The sequence below is a fragment of the Pseudorasbora parva genome, chromosome 11 (assembly GCF_024679245.1).
Source record: "Pseudorasbora parva isolate DD20220531a chromosome 11, ASM2467924v1, whole genome shotgun sequence".
Lineage (NCBI taxonomy): Eukaryota > Metazoa > Chordata > Actinopteri > Cypriniformes > Gobionidae > Pseudorasbora > Pseudorasbora parva.
In genome coordinates this window covers 47,713,252-47,738,065 of record NC_090182.1, presented here as the reverse complement: position 1 = coordinate 47,738,065, position 24,814 = coordinate 47,713,252, and the positions used below count along the sequence as shown (strand labels likewise).

The 24,814-nt window shown below is 39.8% G+C and overlaps 1 protein-coding gene across 1 annotated transcript in view; it reads left to right on the top strand.

Moving 5' to 3' along the window:
- tmem128 (transmembrane protein 128) overlaps positions 1-12,326 on the top strand; it is a 14,413-nt gene extending 2,087 nt beyond the window's left edge. The window contains exons 2-4 of the mRNA XM_067456719.1: positions 6,702-6,843; positions 9,206-9,367; positions 11,829-12,326. Of these exons, the coding sequence (XP_067312820.1) occupies positions 6,702-6,843; positions 9,206-9,367; positions 11,829-11,928 (404 nt within the window). The 3' untranslated portion in view covers positions 11,929-12,326. The remainder of the gene's footprint in view (positions 1-6,701; positions 6,844-9,205; positions 9,368-11,828) is intronic.
- Positions 12,327-24,814: the final 12,488 nt, after the last annotated feature.

Sequence of the window (24,814 nt, the reverse complement as noted above, 5' to 3'; positions counted from 1 at the left end):
TGTTGTGTTGATCTGATGGTGTTGTGTGAATGTTGTGTTGATCTGATGATGTTGTGTGAATGTTGTGTTGCTCTGATGGTGTTGCTTGAATGTTGTGTTGTTCTGATGGTGTTGTGTGAATGTTGTGTTGATCTGATGATGTTGTGTGAATGTTGTGTTGCTCTGATGGTGTTGTGTGAATGTTGTGTTGCTCTGATGGTGTTGCGTGAATGTTGTGTTGCTCTGATGATGCTGTGTGAATGTTGTGTTGATCTGATGGTGTTGCGTGAATGTTGTGTTGCTCTGATGATGCTGTGTGAATGTTGTGTTGATCTGATGGTGTTGTGTGAATGTTGTGTTGCTCTGATGGTGCTGTGTGAATGTTGTGTTGCTCTGATGGTGTTGTGTGAATGTTGTGTTGCTCTGATGGTGTTGTGTTGATCTGATGATGTTTTGTGAATGTTGTGTTGCTCTGATGATGCTGTGTGAATGTTGTGTTGTTCTGATGATGCTGTGTGAATGTTGTGTTGCTCTGATGATGCTGTGTGAATGTTGTGTTGTTCTGATGGTGTTGTGTGAATGTTGTGTTGCTCTGATGGTGTTGCGTGAATGTTGTGTTGATCTGATGGTGTTGTGTTGATCTGATGGTGTTGCGTGAATGTTGTGTTGATCTGATGGTGTTGTGTGAATGTTGTGTTGATCTGATGGTGTTGTGTGAATGTTGTGTTGATCTGATGGTGTTGTGTTGATCTGATGGTGTTGCGTGAATGTTGTGTTGATCTGATGGTGTTGTGTGAATGTTGTGTTGTTCTGATGATGCTGTGTGAATGTTGAGTTGCTCTGATGGTGTTGTGTTGATCTGATGATGTTTTGTGAATGTTGTGTTGTTCTGATGATGCTGTGTGAATGTTGTGTTGCTCTGATGGTGTTGTGTGAATGTTGTGTTGCTCTGATGGTGTTGTGTGAATGTTGTGTTGCTCTGATGGTGTTGTGTTGATCTGATGATGTTTTGTGGATGTTGTGTTGCTCTGATCATGCTGTGTGAATGTTGTGTTGCTCTGATGGTGTTGTGTTGATCTGATGGTGTTGTGTTGATCTGATGGTGTTGTGTGAATGTTGTGTTGCTCTGATGATGCTGTGTGAATGTTGTGTTGCTCTGATGATGCTGTGTGAATGTTGTGTTGCTCTGATGATGCTGTGTGAATGTTGTGTTGTTCTGATGGTGTTGTGTTGATCTGATGATGCTGTGTGAATGTTGTGTTGCTCTGATGGTGTTGTGTTGATCTGATGATGTTTTGTGAATGTGGTGTTGCTCTGATGATGTTTTGTGAATGTGGTGTTGCTCTGATGGTGTTGTGTTGCTCTGATGATGCTGTGTGAATGTTGTGTTGCTCTGATGATGCTGTGTGAATGTTGTGTTGCTCTGATGATGCTGTGTGAATGTTGTGTTGTTCTGATGGTGTTGTGTGAATGTTGTGTTGCTCTGGTGTTGTGTGAATGTTGTTTTGATCTGATGGTGTTGTGTTGATCTGATGATGTTTTGTGAATGTTGTGTTGCTCTGATGATGCTGTGTGAATGTTGTGTTGTTGTGATGATGCTGTGTGAATGTTGTGTTGCTCTGATGATGCTGTGTGAATGTTGTGTTGTTCTGATGGTGTTGTGTGAATGTTGTGTTGCTCTGATGGTGTTGCGTGAATGTTGTGTTGCTCTGATGATGATGTGTGAATGTTGTGTTGCTCTGATGATGCTGTGTGAATGTTGTGTTGATCTGATGGTGTTGCGTGAATGTTGTGTTGATCTGATGGTGTTGTGTGAATGTTGTGTTGATCTGATGGTGTTGTGTTGATCTGATGGTGTTGCGTGAATGTTGTGTTGATCTGATGGTGTTGTGTGAATGTTGTGTTGTTCTGATGATGCTGTGTGAATGTTGTGTTGCTCTGATGGTGTTGTGTTGATCTGATGATGTTTTGTGAATGTTGTGTTGCTCTGATGATGCTGTGTGAATGTTGTGTTGTTCTGATGATGCTGTGTGAATGTTGTGTTGCTCTGATGGTGTTGTGTGAATGTTGTGTTGCTCTGATGGTGTTGTGTGAATGTTGTGTTGCTCTGATGGTGTTGTGTTGATCTGATGATGTTTTGTGGATGTTGTGTTGCTCTGATCATGCTGTGTGAATGTTGTGTTGCTCTGATGGTGTTGTGTTGATCTGATGGTGTTGTGTTGATCTGATGGTGTTGTGTTGATCTGATGGTGTTGTGTGAATGTTGTGTTGCTCTGATGATGCTGTGTGAATGTTGTGTTGCTCTGATGATGCTGTGTGAATGTTGTGTTGCTCTGATGATGCTGTGTGAATGTTGTGTTGTTCTGATGGTGTTGTGTTGATCTGATGATGCTGTGTGAATGTTGTGTTGCTCTGATGGTGTTGTGTTGATCTGATGATGTTTTGTGAATGTGGTGTTGCTCTGATGGTGTTGTGTCGCTCTGATGATGCTGTGTGAATGTTGTGTTGCTCTGATGATGCTGTGTGAATGTTGTGTTGCTCTGATGATGCTGTGTGAATGTTGTGTTGCTCTGATGATGCTGTGTGAATGTTGTGTTGTTCTGATGGTGTTGTGTGAATGTTGTGTTGCTCTGGTGTTGTGTGAATGTTGTGTTGTTCTGATGGTGTTGTGTGAATGTTGTGTTGCTCTGGTGTTGTGTGAATGTTGTGTTGATCTGATGGTGTTGTGTTGATCTGATGATGTTTTGTGAATGTTGTGTTGCTCTGATGATGCTGTGTGAATGTTGTGTTGTTCTGATGATGCTGTGTGAATGTTGTGTTGCTCTGATGATGCTGTGTGAATGTTGTGTTGTTCTGATGGTGTTGTGTGAATGTTGTGTTGCTCTGATGGTGTTGCGTGAATGTTGTGTTGCTCTGATGATGCTGTGTGAATGTTGTGTTGATCTGATGGTGTTGTGTGAATGTTGTGTTGATCTGATGGTGTTGTGTTGATCTGATGGTGTTGCGTGAATGTTGTGTTGATCTGATGGTGTTGTGTGAATGTTGTGTTGCTCTGATGATGCTGTGTGAATGTTGTGTTGTTCTGATGATGCTGTGTGAATGTTGTGTTGCTCTGATGGTGTTGTGTTGATCTGATGATGTTGTGTTGATCTGATGATGTTTTGTGGATGTTGTGTTGCTCTGATCATGCTGTGTGAATGTTGTGTTGCTCTGATGGTGTTGTGTTGATCTGATGGTGTTGTGTTGCTCTGATGGTGTTGTGTTGATCTGATGGTGTTGTGTTGATCTGATGGTGTTGTGTGAATGTTGTGTTGCTCTGATGATGCTGTGTGAATGTTGTGTTGCTCTGATGATGCTGTGTGAATGTTGTGTTGCTCTGATGATGCTGTGTGAATGTTGTGTTGTTCTGATGGTGTTGTGTTGATCTGATGATGCTGTGTGAATGTTGTGTTGCTCTGATGGTGTTGTGTTGATCTGATGATGTTTTGTGAATGTGGTGTTGCTCTGATGGTGTTGTGTCGCTCTGATGATGCTGTGTGAATGTTGTGTTGCTCTGATGATGCTGTGTGAATGTTGTGTTGCTCTGGTGTTGTGTGAATGTTGTTTTGATCTGATGGTGTTGTGTGAATGTTGTGTTGTTCTGATGATGCTGTGTGAATGTTGTGTTTCTCTCATGATGTTGTGTGAATGTTGTGTTGCTCTGATGGTGTTGTGTGAATGTTGTGTTGTTCTGATGATGCTGTGTGAATGTTGTGTTGCTCTGATGGTGTTGTGTTGATCTGATGATGTTTTGTGAATGTTGTGTTGCTCTGATGATGCTGTGTGAATGTTGTGTTGTTCTGATGATGCTGTGTGAATGTTGTGTTGCTCTGATGGTGTTGTGTGAATGTTGTGTTGCTCTGATGGTGTTGTGTGAATGTTGTGTTGCTCTGATGGTGTTGTGTTGATCTGATGATGTTTTGTGGATGTTGTGTTGCTCTGATCATGCTGTGTGAATGTTGTGTTGCTCTGATGGTGTTGTGTTGATCTGATGGTGTTGTGTTGATCTGATGGTGTTGTGTTGATCTGATGGTGTTGTGTGAATGTTGTGTTGCTCTGATGATGCTGTGTGAATGTTGTGTTGCTCTGATGATGCTGTGTGAATGTTGTGTTGCTCTGATGATGCTGTGTGAATGTTGTGTTGTTCTGATGGTGTTGTGTTGATCTGATGATGCTGTGTGAATGTTGTGTTGCTCTGATGGTGTTGTGTTGATCTGATGATGTTTTGTGAATGTGGTGTTGCTCTGATGGTGTTGTGTCGCTCTGATGATGCTGTGTGAATGTTGTGTTGCTCTGATGATGCTGTGTGAATGTTGTGTTGCTCTGATGATGCTGTGTGAATGTTGTGTTGCTCTGATGATGCTGTGTGAATGTTGTGTTGTTCTGATGGTGTTGTGTGAATGTTGTGTTGCTCTGGTGTTGTGTGAATGTTGTGTTGATCTGATGATGTTTTGTGAATGTTGTGTTGCTCTGATGATGCTGTGTGAATGTTGTGTTGTTCTGATGATGCTGTGTGAATGTTGTGTTGCTCTGATGATGCTGTGTGAATGTTGTGTTGTTCTGATGGTGTTGTGTGAATGTTGTGTTGCTCTGATGGTGTTGCGTGAATGTTGTGTTGCTCTGATGATGCTGTGTGAATGTTGTGTTGTTCTGATGATGCTGTGTGAATGTTGTGTTGCTCTGATGGTGTTGTGTTGATCTGATGATGTTTTGTGAATGTTGTGTTGCTCTGATGATGCTGTGTGAATGTTGTGTTGTTCTGATGATGCTGTGTGAATGTTGTGTTGCTCTGATGGTGTTGTGTGAATGTTGTGTTGCTCTGATGGTGTTGTGTGAATGTTGTGTTGCTCTGATGGTGTTGTGTTGATCTGATGATGTTTTGTGGATGTTGTGTTGCTCTGATCATGCTGTGTGAATGTTGTGTTGCTCTGATGGTGTTGTGTTGATCTGATGGTGTTGTGTTGCTCTGATGGTGTTGTGTTGATCTGATGGTGTTGTGTTGATCTGATGGTGTTGTGTGAATGTTGTGTTGCTCTGATGATGCTGTGTGAATGTTGTGTTGCTCTGATGATGCTGTGTGAATGTTGTGTTGCTCTGATGATGCTGTGTGAATGTTGTGTTGTTCTGATGGTGTTGTGTTGATCTGATGATGCTGTGTGAATGTTGTGTTGCTCTGATGGTGTTGTGTTGATCTGATGATGTTTTGTGAATGTGGTGTTGCTCTGATGGTGTTGTGTCGCTCTGATGATGCTGTGTGAATGTTGTGTTGCTCTGATGATGCTGTGTGAATGTTGTGTTGCTCTGGTGTTGTGTGAATGTTGTTTTGATCTGATGGTGTTGTGTGAATGTTGTGTTGTTCTGATGATGCTGTGTGAATGTTGTGTTTCTCTCATGATGTTGTGTGAATGTTGTGTTGCTCTGATGGTGTTGTGTGAATGTTGTGTTGCTCTGATGGTGTTGTGTTGATCTGATGATGTTGTGTGAATGTTGTGTTGCTCTGATGGTGTTGTGTTGCTCTGATGATGCTGTGTGAATGTTGTGTTGCTCTGATGGTGTTGTGTTGATCTGATGATGCTGTGTGAATGTTGTGTTGATCTGATGATGCTGTGTGAATGTTGTGTTGTTCTGATGGTGTTGTGTGAATGTTGTGTTGTTCTGATGATGCTGTGTGAATGTTGTGTTGTTCTGATGGTGTTGTGTGAATGTTGTGTTGTTCTGATGATGCTGTGTGAATGTTGTGTTGCTCTGATGGTGTTGTGTTGATCTGATGGTGTTGTGTTGATCTGATGGTGTTGTGTGAATGTTGTTTTGATCTGATGGTGTTGTGTGAATGTTGTGTTGCTCTGATGATGATGTGTGAATGTTGTGTTGATCTGATGGTGTTTTTCTGATGTTGTGTTGCTCTGATGGTGTTGTGTAAATGTTGTGTTGATCTGATGATGTTGTGTGAATGTTGTGTTGATCTGATGATGTGATGTGAATGTTGTGTTGCTCTGATGGTGTTATGTGAAAGTTGTGTTGATCTGATGATGTTGTGTGAATGTTGTGTTGGTGTTGTGTTGTTGATGATGTTGTGTTGCTCAGATGATGTTGTGGTGTTCTGATGATGTTGTGTTGTGTTGCTCTGTTGATGGTGTTGTGTTGTTGTGATGTTGTGTTGATGATGTTGTGTTGCTCGGATGATGTTGTGTTGATGATGTTGTGTTCTAATGTTGTGTTGCTCTGATTGTGTTGTGCTACTCTGCTGTTGTTGTGTTGTTCTGATGATGTTGTGTGAATGTTGTGTTTCTCTGATGATGTTGTGTTGCTCTGTTGATGTTGTGTTGTGTGCTCTGCTGATGTTGTGTTGTTCTGATGATGTTGTGTGAATGTTGTGTTTCTCTGATGATGTTGTGTTGCTCTGTTGATGTTGTGTTGTGCTGCTCTGTTGATGTTGTGTTGTGTGCTCTGCTGATGTTGTGTTGATCTGATGGTGTTGTGTGAATGTTGTGTTTCTCTGATGATGTTGTGTTGCTCTGTTGATGTTGTGTTGTGCTGCTCTGTTGATGTTGTGTTGTGTTGCTCTGTTGATGTTGTGTGCTCTGCTGATGTTGTGTTGCTCTGTTGATGTTGTGTTGTGTTGCTCTGTTGATGTTGTGTGCTCTGCTGATGTTGTGTTGTGTTGCTCTGTTGATGTTGTGTAGCTGCTGGTCCTGATGAGGATGTGGAGCTGAAGCCGTCCGCTCGGATCAACCGTCACTCTGTCTTCTGGATTCTGGCTGCTGCCGCTCTCACTTACTATGTGGATTTCTTCTCTATAGTGCTGAACCACACGGACATTCACAGGTGAGGATGATGACTAACCCCAACCTTTAACTAACTAACTAACTAACCTTAACTAACTAACCAACTAACTAACTAACTAACTAACTAACTAACTAACTAACTAACTAACTAACTAACTAACCTTAACTAACTAACTACTTAACAAACCCTAACCTTAACTAACTAACTAACTAACTAACTAACTAACTAACTAACTAACCTTAACTAACTAACCAACTAACTAACTAACTAACTAACTAACTAACTAACTAACCTTAACTAACTAACTACTTAACAAACCCTAACCTTAACTAACTAACTAACTAACTAACTAACTAACTAACTAACCCTAACCTTAACTAACGAACTAACTAACTAACCAACTAACTAACCCTAACCTTAACTAACTAACTAACTAACTAACTAACTGTAACTAACCGTAACTAACCTTAACTAACCAACCCTAACCTTAACTAACTAACTAACTAACTAACTAACTAACTAACTAACTGTAACTAACCCTAACCGTAACTAACCCTAACCTTAACTAACCAACCCTAATCTTAACTAACCATCCCTAAGCTTAACTAACCAACCCTAACTTTAACTAACTAACTAAATAACTAACTAACTAACTAACTCTAACCGTAACTAACTAACCCTAACCATAACTAACCCTAACCTTAATTAACTAACCGTAACAACTAACTAACTAACTAAGCTTAATTAACGAACCCTAACCGTAACTAACTAAACTTAACTAACTAACTAACTAACTAACTAACGAACAAACAAACTAACTAACCATCCCTAACCTTAACTAACCAACTTTAACCTTAACTAATCAACCATAACTAACCAACCCTAACCTTAACCAACCAACCCTAACCGTAACGAACCAACCATAACCTTAACTAACCAACCCTAACCATAACTAACCAACCATAACCTTAATTAACCAACCATAACTAACCAACTCTAACCTTAACTAACCAACCCTAACTTTAACTAACCAATCCTAGCTTTAACTAACTATCTAGGGTCGTGAGGCGTGTTTCGGCCGGAGTGAGGCCCCGTGTTTCTGCCGGAGTGAGGCCCGTGTTTCTGCCGGTGTGAGGCCCGTGTTTCTGCCGGTGTGAGGCCCGTGTTTTTGCCGGTGTGAGGCCCGTGTTTTTGCCGGAGTGAGGTCCGTGTTCCTGCCGGTGTGAGGCCCGTGTTTCGGCCGGAGTGAGGTCCGTGTTCCTGCCGGAGTGAGGCCCGTGTTTTGGCCGGTGGGAGGCCCGTGTTTCGGCCGGAGTGAGGCCCGTGTTTCGGCCGGAGTGAGGCCCGTGTTTCTGCCGGTGTAAGGCCCGTGTTTTGGCCGGTGGGAGGCCCGTGTTTCGGCCGGAGTGAGGCCCGTGTTTCGGCCGGAGTGAGGTCCGTGTTCCTGCCGGTGTGAGGCCCGTGTTTCGGCCGGAGTGAGGTCCGTGTTCCTGCCGGAGTGAGGCCCGTGTTTCTGCCGGTGGGAGGCCCGTGTTTCGGCCGGTGTGAGGCCCGTTTTTAGGCCGGTGTGAGGCCCGTGTTTCGGCCGGTGTGAGGCCCGTGTTTCGGCCGGTGTGAGGCCCGTGTTTCGGCCGGTGGGAGGCCCGAGTTTCTGCGGGTGTGAGGCCCGTGTTTCGGCCGGTGGGAGGCCCGTGGTTCGGCCGGTGGGAGGCCCGTGTTTCGGCCGGAGTGAGGTCCGTGTTTCGGCCGATGGGAGGCCCGTGTTTCTGCGGGTGTGAGGCCCGTGTTTCGGCCGGAGTGAGGCCCGTGTTTCGGCCGGAGTGAGGTCCGTGTTTCGGCCGGTGGGAGGCCCGTGTTTCAGCCGGAGTGAGGCCCGTGTTTCGGCCGGAGTGAGGTCCGTGTTTCTGCGGGTGTGAGGCCCGTGTTTCGGCCGGAGTGAGGCCCGTGGTTCGGCCGGTGGGAGGCCCGTGTTTCTGCGGGTGTGAGGCCCGTGTTTCGGCCGGAGTGAGGCCCATGTTTCGGCCGGAGTGAGGCCCGTGTTTCGGCTGGAGTGAGGCCCGTGTTTCGGCCGGAGTGAGGCCCGTGTTTCGGCCGGAGTGAGGCCCGTGTTTCGGCCGGAGTGAGGCCCGTGTTTCGGCCGGAGTGAGGCCCGTGTTTCGGCCGGAGTGAGGCCCGTGTTTCGGCCGGAGTGAGGCCCATGTTTCGGCCGGAGTGAGGCCCGTGTTTCTGCGGGTGTGAGGCCCGTGTTTAGGCTGGAGTGAGGCCCATGTCTCGGCCGGAGTGAGGCCCGTGTTTCGGCCGGAGTGAGGCCCGTGTTTCTGCGGGTGTGAGGCCCGTGTTTCTGCTGGAGTTCAGCTAGTGTTACACGCATGTTTCAGCTGGTGTAATGCCTGTGTTTCAGCTGGTGGTTCTCCGTGGGTCTGGTGCTGCTGGGATTGTGCCTCAGTCTGGCTGCGTTCTGCATTGTCTATCTGGAGTGGTTCAGAGGCATCAGGCACTATGAGCAGGAATATCCCGCCATCCCTGCCATCACCACAGCTGCCTTCATCGCCGCATCCTGCAGGTCAGAACCACTGTCATGGTGTAACGCTTTAAACTTTTGTTAATCTTTTTTTTTTTTTTTTTAAATAAGTGATTCAGAGTCACATGATTTCAGTAAACAAGTCTTTATTACATTATAACTTTCTAAACGCTAGGAGGTGATGATCTCTCTGAAACCGCATATAAATGATATATTTTGCATATACACGTGCTGGTCATATAATTAGAGTATCTTTAAAAAGTTTGTTTGTTTTACTAATTCCATTCAAAAAGTGACACTTGAAATATATTTGAAATATATCAGTCTGTGTGTAATGAATGAATATAATATACAAGTTTCACTTTTTGAATGGAATTAGTGGAATCAATCAACTTTCTGATGATATTCTAATTATATGTCAGCACCTGTATGTTTATAAAAGCTTCTTAAATGTCCTAATTCATAGATGCCACCTACTTCACTACCAAATAGAACGGCGCCATATTTACGACCGATCTCGCCCTGTGGCCGCCCAAACTGTCCATTTGAATGAGAGAGAGAGAGACAGAGATGCCTGGAGAAAATGTCTATTTGAGGCTCCGATCCTTATTTGTTACCTCCAGTTTTCGTTTGTCTATTATTAAATATAATGTATCTTGTGCATAACCCCTCCCCTTAGGGTGGAGATCGTTTGAAGGCTTTCAAGAGTACCGATGCATAGCAATATCAGCGGCAACATATTTTTCGGCTTATATTATTCTCTCATGCAGTTACAAATGCAGCGTTTAGACTGAACCTCTTCTACTTCTGCTGATGACTGCTGAGATGAGAACACATTTTGATAATTTTCTGGGTCTTAAAAGAGTCTGCGTTTGTGATATATGTCCTTATTTCATGCCGAACACTCGATGGATGCATTAAAACCTGATCTAAGTTTGTTTTTGTCACCTATCACACATGCGCGCTTCAGTAAGCCGACAGAAAGCAGGTTAATGTGCAATCGGGTAAGAGGCGCAAAAAACTCCACCGTGTCGATCGGTATGCTTACGCCGTGTAACGGGGTTCGTAGATGGGAAGGAAGGAGGCGGGAACCGGCGAACATTCAGAAACTTTTAATCAAATAAAACTAAACTAAACGAAAGTTACGCGGGCGGCCCCTCACGGACGACTGCCACACACACACACAACAAAACGTTGTCGCTCCGCCGTAAGTCGAGACCGGTGTGTCGTGCAGCTGGCACTCATTATCACTCGCCACCGGCCCGCTCTCACGGTCCCTCGCCTCGCTGCTTGCCACACGCCGTTTATGACTACTACTCCGATAAAAGAAAACGGGTTACCGCGTTTACTTGACCGTGTTCATTGCCGGCTTATTAGGCATAATCGGAACGTGCATGTGAATGCACTCACTGTCAGTGTAGTTACATTAGCAGGCTTTTATCTCTACTCCCGAAACCAAATCAATCAAAACCGAATATCCCTGACTTTTCCTGACCTATTTTTGATCAATTGAAACATAAAACATAAGATAATCTCAATCAAACACTTGAGCTCATAAACGCACGGCAGTAAATCCTCCAAAGAGAACATACCACAGTCATCATTCATTCAGAAACATAAAACATCATCCCTTTATGATAGTACAGGAAGTAGGCTATGAAATAATATTTATTATTTAACAGTTTGTTCTTCATAAAATAATAAAATACCAGTCCGGGGTTCCTCTTTCGGCTGTTGTTGCAGCCAACTGCTCAACATATCGCAGGCGTTACTGAGGCCGTGACGTCATGTGACCCAAACGAATTGAACTAAGGCCTAATCCGGGTTTAATCTAAACCCTGTCTGTGAAACCAGGTCTATATTGTTATAACAAAATGAGCATAATACATTATTAAAAAAGAAATATGCAGTTCAATAAAAATACCACCTATTAAGGGTGCATTGGTTAGCTGTGATTGGACTTGTCAAAGCTTGAAAAGAGACGAATAGTTGTCATTTAGGAATAAAGTTCGTCTCTTAAAGATTAATCAACAGCTCTGCTATGTGTCTCATTAATGGAAACCGCTTGACATCATTATTAAACGGTTTGCATTAAATCCGAAAATTAGACTAAAATTACCACAAAAATTAGACCTGGATAATTCAGATGTGTTAACTGTTGCAATCATAAAACCTGTATAAAATGTAACAATTTATAAAACATACAATTAAAAAGAAGACATTCAAGGCCCTATGACATTTTTAATTTATTCTGAAAATCTGTTTTGTTTTTCACAAATTGTCATGTAAGTTTTCCGAGTATTCTTTAAAAATCAATCAATAAAGTGTTATTGTATTATGAACTGTTTGCTGAAATGTATTGATGTTGTTTTGTCCAGTCAGAAGCAGATGTGACTGATAAGATGATGATGATGATGATGATGTTGATGATGATGATGATGTGTGTGTGTGTGTGTGTGTGTGTGTGTGTGTGTGTGTGTGTGTGTGTGTGTGTGTGTTTCAGCTTTAACGTGGCTCTTTGGCCGGTCTGGTCCTTCTTCACGCCGGTGATTCTCTTCACTCAGTTCATGGGTGTGGTGATGCTGATCTCGCTGCTGGGCTGAAACTCTTCATTATACAGAAGTGTGTGTTACAGATGTGTGTGTGTTAATCCATTCTGACCAGCTGCAGACGGAAAGGTCAGCTGATCTGTGACGAAACATCGGCGACTGACCTCTGACCTCTGCTTCAGTCCAGTGCTGAAGACCTGATTTAATGAGAGACAATATTCGACATGCATTCGTATTGCTCCCATTTCAAAAGCTGTTTTGTGTTTAAGGTTTCCTGAAAGACGCACTTCGGGCATTTTCTTTGATTCCTGATTCGAGTGTCTTCTAAAATTGCTTTATATTACACTCCGTTTTGAACGGTTAACTTAAGATACTCATGTTTTATATCATGTTTTAACGTTTATCTGTAATTGACCAAATGCATTAACTGATGAAATAAAGACTTTGTAATATATCGAGTCTTCCTTTTGTCTTCAGATACAGGTTAAAATTCACATTGAAGGTGTTAATTAAGTTTGTAGAGCAAAATGTTCATGCACCTTTAATGTGAACCACGGAGCTCATTTTCCTCAAACACACAACGACACGTTTCCATATGCTCTAAGATAAAGCTCTGCTCTGCAAGCTGGAGGATGGGGATTTCTGTGAAGCTGCTTTGAAACAATCGTCATTGTAAAAGCGCTTTATACATTTTACATTTACATTTAATCATTTAGCAGATGCTTTTATCCAAAACGACTCAAAAAAAGGGGAGAGTAATAGAAGCAACGAAACAAAACAAGGCCAACCTTCTGCAAGAGCTGTAAGCTGTAAGATTCTGAGTGTTGAATCTGAATGTGACATGAAAGCCAAAGGTAAGCACTGTCTGGATATGCTGAACTTCAGCAAGCGAATGCAAAAGCAGTGAAGTGTTTTCCCTCCCATCATCTCTGTAGAACAATGTAGATCAGATGATGTGTAGAGACGTTAGACACGCACACATAAGCAAAACGAGCTATAACAATGCAATACTTTTACATATAAAAACACGTTTTACTCACGTAAGTGTGTTGCACCATTCCTGTCGGATCCAATATAGAAGCACAGCATTGTGTTTTAATCTCAATATGTCTGCAAATCCAGCTCAATTTGTATAGAGATGATGTACAGATGCGGCACACGGTCGTTTATGGCCCTGATGTGTCCATAAATGTTTTTCTTTGACTAACAATGAAGTTTTCAGGTCTGAAACTTTATAATAATCTTAATTCAATCAGAAAACACAATTTTTTTTTACCCCATTGGCAGATTATTTATCTTATTTTAAGCAAAAAACAAAAAAAGACAATTTTTTCCCCAAAACAAGACAATAATTGTTACGTGTCTACACTGTAAAACATTATTTAGAAAAAAAGTTACCTGGTTGACCTTAAAAATTTGAGTTAATACAATAAACATTTTTTTTTAGATTTGACAACCTTTATTAAAATGTTATTAAAAGATTGTGTGAGCATATTGGGTAATTGTGTGTTTTATTTGTGATGACGCAGCCAAATTGTGCTATTTTCATGATTTATCACATTTTTTATGTGGTATCAACTCAAATTTTTAATTTCAATAAACTCAAAATTTTAAGGCAACCAGGTTACTGACTTTTTTAAGTTAAACCAACAATTTTTTTTACAGTTTAGTAAATGTTTCCTAATGTAAGATTTTTTTTATATTTTGACTACAAACATGACAAAAATACTAAGTAAGAAATGCATTTTTTGCGGTGTGTAAAACTTACTCAAGTAAAACTTTGAATTACGTTTACTTGAGTAAAAGTATACAGTACTACATTCACTAAAAAAAAAAGTTAGTACCAACTTAGTACCAATTTCCACTGGCTTTTTTTGTTTTGTTGACTCAACTTTTGTAAATTACAGTTATACGAACTGAAAATCAGTTGTTTGTGACATATTTGTTGTTGTTGTGTCAACTAGACATAATTTGTTTTCTGGAGATATGCATCTATTCAGTAACAAATCTTTTGTAGTTGAGCCAGTTTAAGAAATGTTGTCCATTGGAAACAGGTTTAGATGTAGATTTTTAAATTGGAAATCATTTGGTCACTTTGGTCATCAGCATTTTGGTGATGAGTGTTTCCTTTGGTCGGGCAGCTAGCCTCATGGTGTGAGTTTGTGGCCTTTGTAACGGTGTTTAGCAAAAAATCATAAACTCTAATAAATCAATAATATTTCTGACCAATATTTTACCAGCAAAACTTTGTAGCAGTAGAGCAGACCTTCTGAAGTTGTAATACATTATGGGGGGTGTCATGCGTCATGCCGCAATGCATGCTGGGAGCCAACGTAGTATTAAAATGAGGGCTCCCAGCATGCATTGTGGCATGAAACATGTCACCATTGTTGAGATTCATATGCTGATTCTAGATGTCTGTGTCTAAAAAAAGCTCCCCCAATGTATTTAAAAATCAAACTTCAGAATGACTGATCTGCAAAAAAAACTTTTGTTGGTAAATATAATATACCATTTACAAAATATAACTTTGATCATGAATAAAGTAGTTAACCACTCCCCTTTATAAAGCTGTTCTCTAGACCACCTGATCATTGGTTACAGCATTATTTGATGTGTTTTGTTAAACACTGTTACAAACTCACACAATCCCCTAGACTCAAACTGCCCAACTAAAGGAAACACTCATCACCAAAATGCTAACCTTCCAGTAAGAAAGTCTACATGTGAACCGGCTCATGCTGAATAAGAGCTTCTGTTGCCAAAAGACACAAGATGTCGAACTGGCTCAACTACAAAAGATTTGTTACAGATTAGTTGCATCTCTCCGGAAAACAAATAATGTCATGTTGACTCAACTAAACATTTTGTTTGTGTGTGTCACAGACAGCTTATTTTCAGTTCGTATAACTGTTATCTACAAAAGTAGAGTCAACAAGAAAAACTAGTGGAAATTGGTAGTTAGAACCAACAAAACAACATCATCTCAACTTTTTTCAATTTGTGTTTTACAATGTGTGATTTTTTTGCGGAATCAACACAAATAAATCAGTCATTTCAACTTTTTTCAAGTTGTTTTTTTAATGTTATTTTTAATGCTATTCAATGTGAAATATATTGCAGAAAAAGTACAATATTATGTTTTGGAATATTGTGAAGTACATTTTTTCCAAAGAAGAAAACTGATAAAGTACATTATACTTAAAAAACAAAAAATAAAATTAAAAAAAAGTAAAAATACTTCAGTGCTGTTCACCTCTTCATCCTATTATGTTTTATTGTACAGATAAAGTGTAGCAAATAATAATCGCTCTGACACTCATTTGACCATCTCCAGTGAGGCTGAAAATCAACGTGGCTTTCCAAGAGTGTTTTAAATAAACCTCTAAACCGGCACATCTTTAATGTTATTAATACACTGCAAAAAATGCTCTTCTTCCTCAGTATTTTTGTCTTGTTTCTCGTCCAAACATCTAAAAATTCTTAAAACAAGAAGTATTTACTAGACAAGCAAAAGTAATTGTCTTGTTTTGGGGAAAAATAACTCTAAATGAAGAGAGTTTTTGCTTAAAATAAGATAAATAATCTGCCAATGGGGTGAGAAAAATAATCTTAATTCAAACAGAAAACAAGATTATTTTTCTCACCCCATTGGCAGATTATTTATCTTATTTTAAGCAAAAACTCTCTTCATTTAGAGTTATTTTTCCCAAAACAAGACAATAATTTTTACTTGTCTAGTAAATGTTTCTAAATGTGAGAACTGTTTGATATTTGACTAGAAACAGACTAAAATACTGAGCAAGAAGAGCATTTTTTGCAGTGTATTTAATGTCCCACAATCATGTTAGATTTGACCTCCTGGCTCATATCAGTTGTGGTTAAGCAGTGCTTCCGAGTTTAATGTTTAGTTTTTTTAGAGTGAGACGTGATCATGGAGGCGTGGGAGTAGCCCAGCTAATGTTTTCAGTTCGTGGAAACGACTACAATAGCTTCAGTGCTGGTAAAAGTGTCCATAATCAAAGGTAATTTGAATCATGTTGCTCTTGTTGTTAAAGGGATAGTTTAGCCGAAAATAATAATGTGATATTTATCTGCTTACACCCAACAAGTGTACAACCTGGTCTCACAGAATTCCGGGAAATGAACACGGTAACTCAAAATCTGTGGTATTTTCACAGAATCGCTGAAAATTGCGCAATGGGTCCGCATATGATGCCGATGCACGTCAATGACAAACAGCATCTGTGGTCCACACACGGATCCTTTGTTCCGACACCTTATTCATCCGTTTGATTTAGTTAGCATAATTTTATTTACATTCATTTTCTTTTGTTCAGACATTTACATTTACGCATTTTGCAGACGCTTTTATCCAAAGCGACTTACAATGCATTCAAGGTAGGGATGTCCCGATCAGGTTTTTTTGCCCTCGAGTCCGAGTCATTTGATTTTGAGTATCTGCCGATACCGAGTCCCGATCCGATACGTCTATAATACATAAAATAAGAATAAAGAAGAGCGAAAAAACGAACCAGGATGTTCCTTATTTTTTATTTTATTCACCTTATTTTAACATTCAACAACTCTAACAAAGAGCACTTCTGTGAGGTAGCCTGAACAATCAAGTAATAAATAAACACAAATTCTTCACTTTTGGATTTTAGTGCTACAGTAAATATAAAAAAGTCTGGGACCGGAGTTGCGCAGAGCAGGAAGTACAACGGCGATATCTAAAGCCCGCCCAAACTCTCACAGATGCTGAACAATTAATTATGTTGGTGTGAAATAAACAGTTATGGAAATTAAATTAAATTAAATAATCTGCTCCCAAAAATCCTGAAAAATTCTGTTAGTGCCTCAGTGACAACTTAACTCAGAGAAGACGTCGATCTCAGCTGTCAATCATGACGTCACAGCCGTTTTTACAGCATCAAATAACTAACTAAAACTAAACTTACTTAAAAAACGAACACTTTAAATGAAATCATCGTGATGATAACTGCCTACAATGACATAAACTAACTTTGGGGAAAAAATATTTGAAGTGTTATTTGACTGAAGTGTAATTAAGAATGCTTTTCAGGTTTTTATAGGTCTAACATTAGTTTTTAGGTAGAGAAATTGAATAAAGTAGGCTAGTCAAATGTAAAATAGCTGCATATTTAACTGTTTAAATTAAAGAATAATCCTTACAAAAGCTATTCAATCAAGAGCAGTGGGTGATTCCTTATCTTTTGTTTGACATTAAACAGACAGCGCAGCTACTGCCCCTTTAAGACCTAATGGATGGCTCTGCGTCGTCTTTCTCGGCTGTATAAAGTCCTCTTAAGGCATATTCAGACTATATGTCTGCTTGGATACTCATCAAGATGGACATGCTGACACTTCTTGTGTGAGTTGGTCCGTTTAAGGGCAAGTCTTGAAAGAGAGCTCAATATCTGCGCGCTGAGAGACGAGTGCGCGCTTTCGGATGATGCACAGAGACAGATCAGCGCGCGCGTTCTCACACGGGTGATATTAGCGCTGTTGTAATGTATCACTGAGGAGCCAGCACGTGTATCCATCTACAGAAACATACATAAAGCATTATTTTCAAGTTACAACCCATATTATTGATGTGTCATCATGCTCAGCTCACCCCAGAATATACATTATATCCGAGTCCTGATCGGGATGTAACGTCCGATTCCGATCGAGTCTGAAATCATGTGATCGGATCGAGACATCCCTAATTCAAGGCACACATTTTTACATTGTCATCTCTTTGTCAGAGACATTTTGAAAGTGTAACTCAAACTCTTTCCTAAACATGTGTATTATAAAAATCAGGATATAACAGGCAGATACGACTCACTGCAAAAAATGCTTCTCTTACTTAGTATTTTTGTCTTGTTTCTACACTGTAACAAAGTTTTGTTGGTTTTTGTTGGTTTAACTTTAAAAAGTAAGTAACCTGGTTGCCTTAAAATTTTGAGTTTATTGAAATAAAAAATTTGAGTTAATACAACGAAGGAAATTTGTTTAATAAATAGAAACTCAAAATATTATTGTATCCAATAAAATTTGATAAATCATGAAAATATAACTATTTGGCATGTTTTACTGCGTCATCAGAAATAAAACACACAATTACCCAATATGCTTACAAAATCTTTTAATAATATTTTAATAAAGGTTGTCGTATCTCAAAAAAATTTCATTGTATTAACTCAGCATTTTAATTTCAATGAACTCAAAATTTTAAGGTAACCAGGTAACTTTTGTTTTTTTATATAATTTTTTACAGTGTAGTCAAAATATCAAAAAAATTCTTACATTAAGAAACATTTACTAGACAAGTACAAATTATTGTCTTGTTTTGTTGAAAATAACTCAAAATGAAGAGAGTTTTTGCTTAAAATAAGATAAATAATCTGCCAATGGGGTGAGAAAAATAATCTTGTTTTCTGTTTGAGTTAAGATTATTTTTCTCACCCCATTGGCAGATTATTTATCTTATTTTAAGCAAAAACTCTCTTCATTTAGAGTTAATTTTCCCAAAACAAGACAATGACGTTTGCTTGTCTAGTAAATACTTCTTGTTTTAAGAATTTTTAGGTGTTTGGACTAGAAACAAGACAAAAATACTGAGGAAGAAGAGCATTTTTTGCAGTGCTGCAGGCACAATTTATTCAGAAAGTACAAATATTCCAAGTGTTGGATTTGTTTGAAGAAAATCCCCAAAAGCGAAAAATACATTTCAAATATTACGGCCGGAAGAAACATCAGGTCAGCTTTTACAGCATCGGCTCTCGTGTGTCTCGTGACCGATCGCGTCATTCTAAAGAGTCTTGTGTATCATTTGAATGAGAAATATGAATGAGTGGGTGTGTGTTCACAAAGGTCCGCGATCATCATTTCAGCGACTAAAACATTAAGAACAACCAAAATCTTCACATCAACAGAGCCGATCCTGACCTCCCAGGGGCCCTAAGCAAAAGTCTGCTAATGGCTCTCCTCCCTGACCCCTGAGCTGCAGTTACACCTGACACCTCAGGGCTCCCAATACAATCCTCCCTCCTCTGAACAAAACCCTCAGAGAATGAGGAACAAACGAACAATATTTATAGAAGAGTGTTTTCTGTAGAATCTCTGTAATGAGCCTGAATGGAAAGCTCTTCTAGACGTGTCTTTAGGGATGAAAAGTCCTGGTTTGAGTGGAGCTCTGCGCACTAACTCCGTCCTCAGAGAGTCTGTTGAGACTGAGGCCAATCTGCTGGATCATCTGGTGTGCGCTAGTACCGTCTGATCATCCAGCATCTCCTCTACTTACAAACTTAAAGGAGCACTCCACTTTTTTAAAAATAGGCTCAGTTACCAAGTCCCTCGGTACGTTCACACCGAACGCGAATTGAGCGTCTTGCGTGAGTGGTGCTTTTTCTGCATCTACATGTTTGAAGCAAATTCACGTCTACACCCGAGTTGAAATTTTTTAACTTTGCTGTCAATTAGCGCTGCATTAACCAATGAGGAGCCTGCTTGCTGCTGTCATGTGGCAAAGTGACGTGATGAGAAACCCTGCATAATTAAAAAATACTGTTATTTTGTCACTAAATGTAGTTTTAATGCATTTCCGTTGATAATGTACACTCAAAAAAATAACTCATTGGGCAGGTTTTCCGTCCAATAAATGTGTGTAGCCCCAAATCATAAAAATCTAATTCATGCAATGAAATGTAATTGATTTGGTCCAACTCAATTTAATCAAATACAGTTTAAGTTATATTTTTATACTTATAACATGAGTTTTTTGAACGTGTCAAACCTTCGTCATCATACACAGTGTATATAATGATAATTTAAGAAAAGGGTGATGTAACGCCTAGCATTAGCATAGCTCAGTGAGTGCCCACGCCCTAAGCCCAGGCGCCGCTCTTCAGCATAAAGGTAACCACAGAATTCAGAAACATTACAGAAACTCCTCTCAGTGTCCAACATAACTGAACATTAACACTAACACTAACTAACAACCCTTTCCCTTTACCGAAAACCATAAAATAACACTTTAATCCCCAAATTTACTCTCATAATTTAGTCCCTTGCAAAGCATGCTGGGAACTACAGATCCACTGCCGTTAGTTATGTCAACACAAATATTTCATGTAGTTTTAACACAAACTAATTAGGTAAACTTCAGTTTTAAATATATTAGGTTGACTGAACACAATTCAATATAATTATATCAAAATAAGATACGTTTAAGTAAAGTGAACATAATTTAAATGTGTCGTATCTATGATGGTCCTGAACCATTTTTACCAGAGTTTAAAGCTAAAATATGTTGTTTATTTATGAAGACAGCGCCTATTAAAAAAATGAATAATCTTGTGTTTGTAGTTGAGCTCCAGTGTGAGCGTAGCATTAGAGTTAACCAGTTGCGTTTTACCGTTGTTGAATCCATTCAGCCGATCTCAGTATCTGGCGGTAGCACTTTTAGCATAGCTTAGCATACATCATTGAATCGGATTAGACTGTTAGCATCACGCTCAAACTTTTAATTTCAATAAACTCAAAATTTGAAGGCAACCAGGTTACTTACTTTTTTAAGTTAAACCAACAAAAACCACCACAAATGTTTTACAGTGTATTAGATATATTAGTTTACTCATATAGCTAGTTAATGAAAATAGTTTTATATTTTTCTTAGATTTTCATAAAGTGTTTGATAATGTTGAACATAATTTATTTTCTTCCTTAAAGGCTTTTGGATTTGGTCATTTCTTTTGTGCTCAATCAAACTTAATCATGGAACTACGAACTAAAAAGAGGTATTAGACAGGGTTGTCCCATATCTCCTTTTCCTGCTCGTAACCCAATTATCTGTGCATGTTAAAAAAATATTCCTAAAGCAATCTTAATTGCAGATAGAGGAATTATTATAAGTCAGTTAGCTGTAGATCCCTCTTTATTCCTCATTATGTTTGATATGTAACTATAGACAAAATCCCAGCAAAGTGATCGGCCTCTCATAAACAAATGCTCCTATCTTGGTCATTAATATATAAAGATAATTTTTCTCCTCGTCACTATTTTATTTGAAAAAATCGAAATAATATATACAAACACAAATCCCTTTTTTTATATATATATATTGACAGTATCAGAGACTCTCTAAATAAGAAAGCTTTAAGAACTTTGAAAGTTTGTAAATGTTATATACATTTATTTGATGTTTGTCTATGGACGCATGCATTTGCTCTGGATTTATTTCACCTGGCAACTCTACAATTGTAAATTGTAACCTTTTTTCTTTTCTTTTTCTTTTTATACTGTTTCCTAATAAATTATGTTATTGTTCTTTGAATTAATAGAAAATTAATCAATTAAAAAATAAAATTGATTGACGCGCTTTGACACGAGGAGGAGGCGGGGCCTTGAGTAATTTGCGGGCCCTATGCAGCTTGAGTAGTTATAGGGCTGTTCGGCTCTGCACATGAAGATATCGTCTGACTCCAGAAGACTTGGAATACAACACAAGTTAATCTTTTATACTGTTTTGGGTCAGTTTTTGCAATAAATACATGTGACTGAAATGTGTTCTTTATTATGCTGCCTGTCATTGACTGACATAGGCATCACATGTGGACCCATCAGGGAGTTTTCAGCAATTCCGTGAAGCTACCACGGGTTTGAGTTTAGGGTCCGTGTTCATTTCTGTGAGATCAGGTTGTAATTGTAACGATAGTTTTTATTTGAACCCCATTGTTATGATGGCAGCATATCTAAAACATGTTTAACATGTAAACTGCAAAAATGTGTTTCTTGTTTAGTATTTTGTCTTGTTTACAGTCCAAACATCAAAAAATTCTAAATCAAAATGATTTTACTAGATAATTGCAATGACAGAAAATATTTCTTTCTTGTTTTCTGAAAAATAAAATCCAAATTGAGTTTTTGCTTTAAAAAAGCACAATTATCTGTCCATGGGTTAAGAAAAATGATCATGTTTTTGTTTTAAATCTTGTGTCTTTAATCTTGAAATAAGATTATTTTTCTAACCCCATGGATGGATAAGTGTAGCCTGACAAGCCGGAGCCACATCCAGATGTTTGGTCTGAAACTCTCCATTGACGGCTCAATCCGAGGGGCGGATAAACGGCTGTCTGTCAAACTCCCTCTGCACGCGATAGGATAGCGCTACACCAACCAGAGCAACGACGGTGAAGCAGAGCTTGTTGACAGATTAAACATTCGCCGTATCCGGTCGGCTAAACTCTGAACACATCTTCCCTTCTTCAGAATGACTTCAGTGCCGTTCTTTGTTCTTTTCTCAGAGAAAAGCTTAACTCAAGACTTCCAGAGTCGCGGTCAAAGCTGATTCGACAGACCGCCGTTCGCCAGTTTCTGTGTTTACTAGAAGCACGCAAACGCAACTCGGCCGTCGTCATTATGGCCCCGCCCACCGACTCTACACACGATGTGATTGGCCCGTCCAGAGTGGGAAGGGTACAGCTCAGAAGGGTATTGAGAGTTGCTGGACGACACTCACGGGCAGATTAGATTTGCTGCCGCTAGGGGGCGTCTGGATTTCTAGGCTAGGATAAGTGTGCTTGTTTTAAGCAAAAACTTCCTTTGGATTTTTTTTTCTCAGAAAACAAAAAATATCTTATGTCATTTTACTGATCTAGTAAATGCATCTTGATTTAAGAATTTGTAAATATTTAGACAATAAACAAGGAAGAAATACTAAATAAGAAAAGCATTTTTTTTTTGCAGTGTAAAAGACCAAAATTATAAATAAAAGAATTTACACAAACATTATTAAAAGGCACAATAGCATTTCCACATTTGTATTCTTTCATCAAAGACAGTCTGTCTGGAGGCTGTAAGTAATATGGTCAAACGGTCAGAGTCATTAGTAACATGCGTCTACTTTAACATGTTCATCTTGGTAAAATAGTTTAATTTCTTCACCCGGATGTCATCCCAGATGAGACTGACCTTCTGTTAAATTATGACTTTTATCACAAATCTCAAGCAGATCTTGGCAGCCATTGACCACTGTAGTAGTCTACTATAAGCTCTCCACGATTGGTTAAACAGAACATCATCCACACAAAAAACCATATCTACGAATCTTAACCTGCCGGGAAGGTCTCAAAAATCCCACACACAAATTCAAAGCAGTCCACACACGTGTGACGATTCGCAAATGCAGATTCAACGACCCATAAATACATCATGTGACATCATTCATAAATGAATTAATTCATGAACTTGATATAATATCTGTGTAAAGATATTACATCTATTTAGGTAAGATGCATATGTGTGCGCAATTGGGGAAATATTTATGCTTTTACTTGTGCATATAAGAATTGTGTTTTGAATTTATGAATCTGATTGTGTAAATGTGAATTGTGCTGTGCATTTATGAATTTGTTTTGTGAATGTATTATTATCATTGAGGCCATTCTGGCTCCACAGACTGCAGCTCTAACAGTTTCAGCTTCAACATCAGTTTATAGGGTAAGGGGCGGGACTTCAGATTCCAGACAGCATCTGATTGGACAGAAAAGCTGATGAGAAGCTGAAGCGCAGCGTGATGTCATCAGGATCATTGATCTGTACTGGCTGAGGTGAGAGACTTTTGAACTTTTGAGAGTTTTGAACGCTTGTATCTTCTAAATGCGAGTTTTGTCATTGTTTTAGAGCACACTAGATAACAGTGAGGGTGCCAAAAGCCACACACTTGATTTCAGGAGGACTTTAAGAAACAGCCGCTTTTCAGATAATGTGTAGATGTGTTAAAACTGCACAAACTATTGCCCGAGCGCTCGCTTTATGATCATTTATTATGTATGAATATATGCAATTAAGATGCACAGGCATGTGTGTGTGTGTGTGTTTATGCAGACTTTCACATGAGCTCCAGTCAGCTTTTGTTATTTTGACCCCATTAGGACCGGTTGAAAATTACACTGTAAAAATTATTTTTAAGTGACTGATCACATCTACATTTTTAAGTTGAGTTAAATTGCGTCAGTTCACGGTAATTCAATTTGGCCAAATGTGAACTTTAGATGTGCTCAGTCACTAGAAAATGTTCAATTGGGGCCTGACTTTTTTTCCCCACAGTGTATAACAACACTCGCGCACGCGTTCTTTAGTGTTTATAGTTTTTGTATGCAATCCCGCGCGTCAGTTCTCCACGCGCGTGCGCGACTCGATCAAACCTCTGGCTGATGACATTATGAGAGAATGGCTGTGTGATGATGATGATAATAAAGAGCGCGTGATCGCATCTGTGTCAGCCCCTGTCAAAGGTCAGCGGAAGCGAGCGCGTGCGTCTCCTTTACCTTTGATCTGTCGGTGTGCAGAGAGAGAGATGGAGCCGCGCGAGCGAGCGCAGGTTCGAGGCTGACGCGGGGTTGCGCGCTCGTTAATCCAGGTCAGAGCCGTTATAATAGAAGCCCTTTTGTTGCGGCTCTCTGGCCCGGATCGCTTTCATCTAATTGTGGGTCTCTCTGTAATTGAGCACGCCGTTAAATTTCAAGTTGTTCTCGCAAACTTTTCTTCAAGTGCTTCGACAAGAGGAGATTGTGTCTGATTTCACCCGCGTTTCGCAATCTGCCTTTATATCCGCACGAAGATTTCATGTTGAACACATTACTTCTGACGCAGGGCGTTATACGAGCCCGCGGTCAACAAAGGGGGGCGTCCATAAAGAGCCTTTGACCAGTGAAACCCGAGATCCTAAAAGCTTGAGACCTAGAGGCCGAGCAAAAGCTCACCGGAGAGATGACTAGGCTGCCAGAGCGCGCGGAGATGCGGTGAGGTGCGCGCGCGTCTGGACGGACGGTGAAGTTTTGTGCGCTCTTGGCGCGTGCGCGTTCTTGGCATCGCTTGGCTCACAGATGAATGAAACTCAATCCGCGTTAATCTAGGAGGTATATAG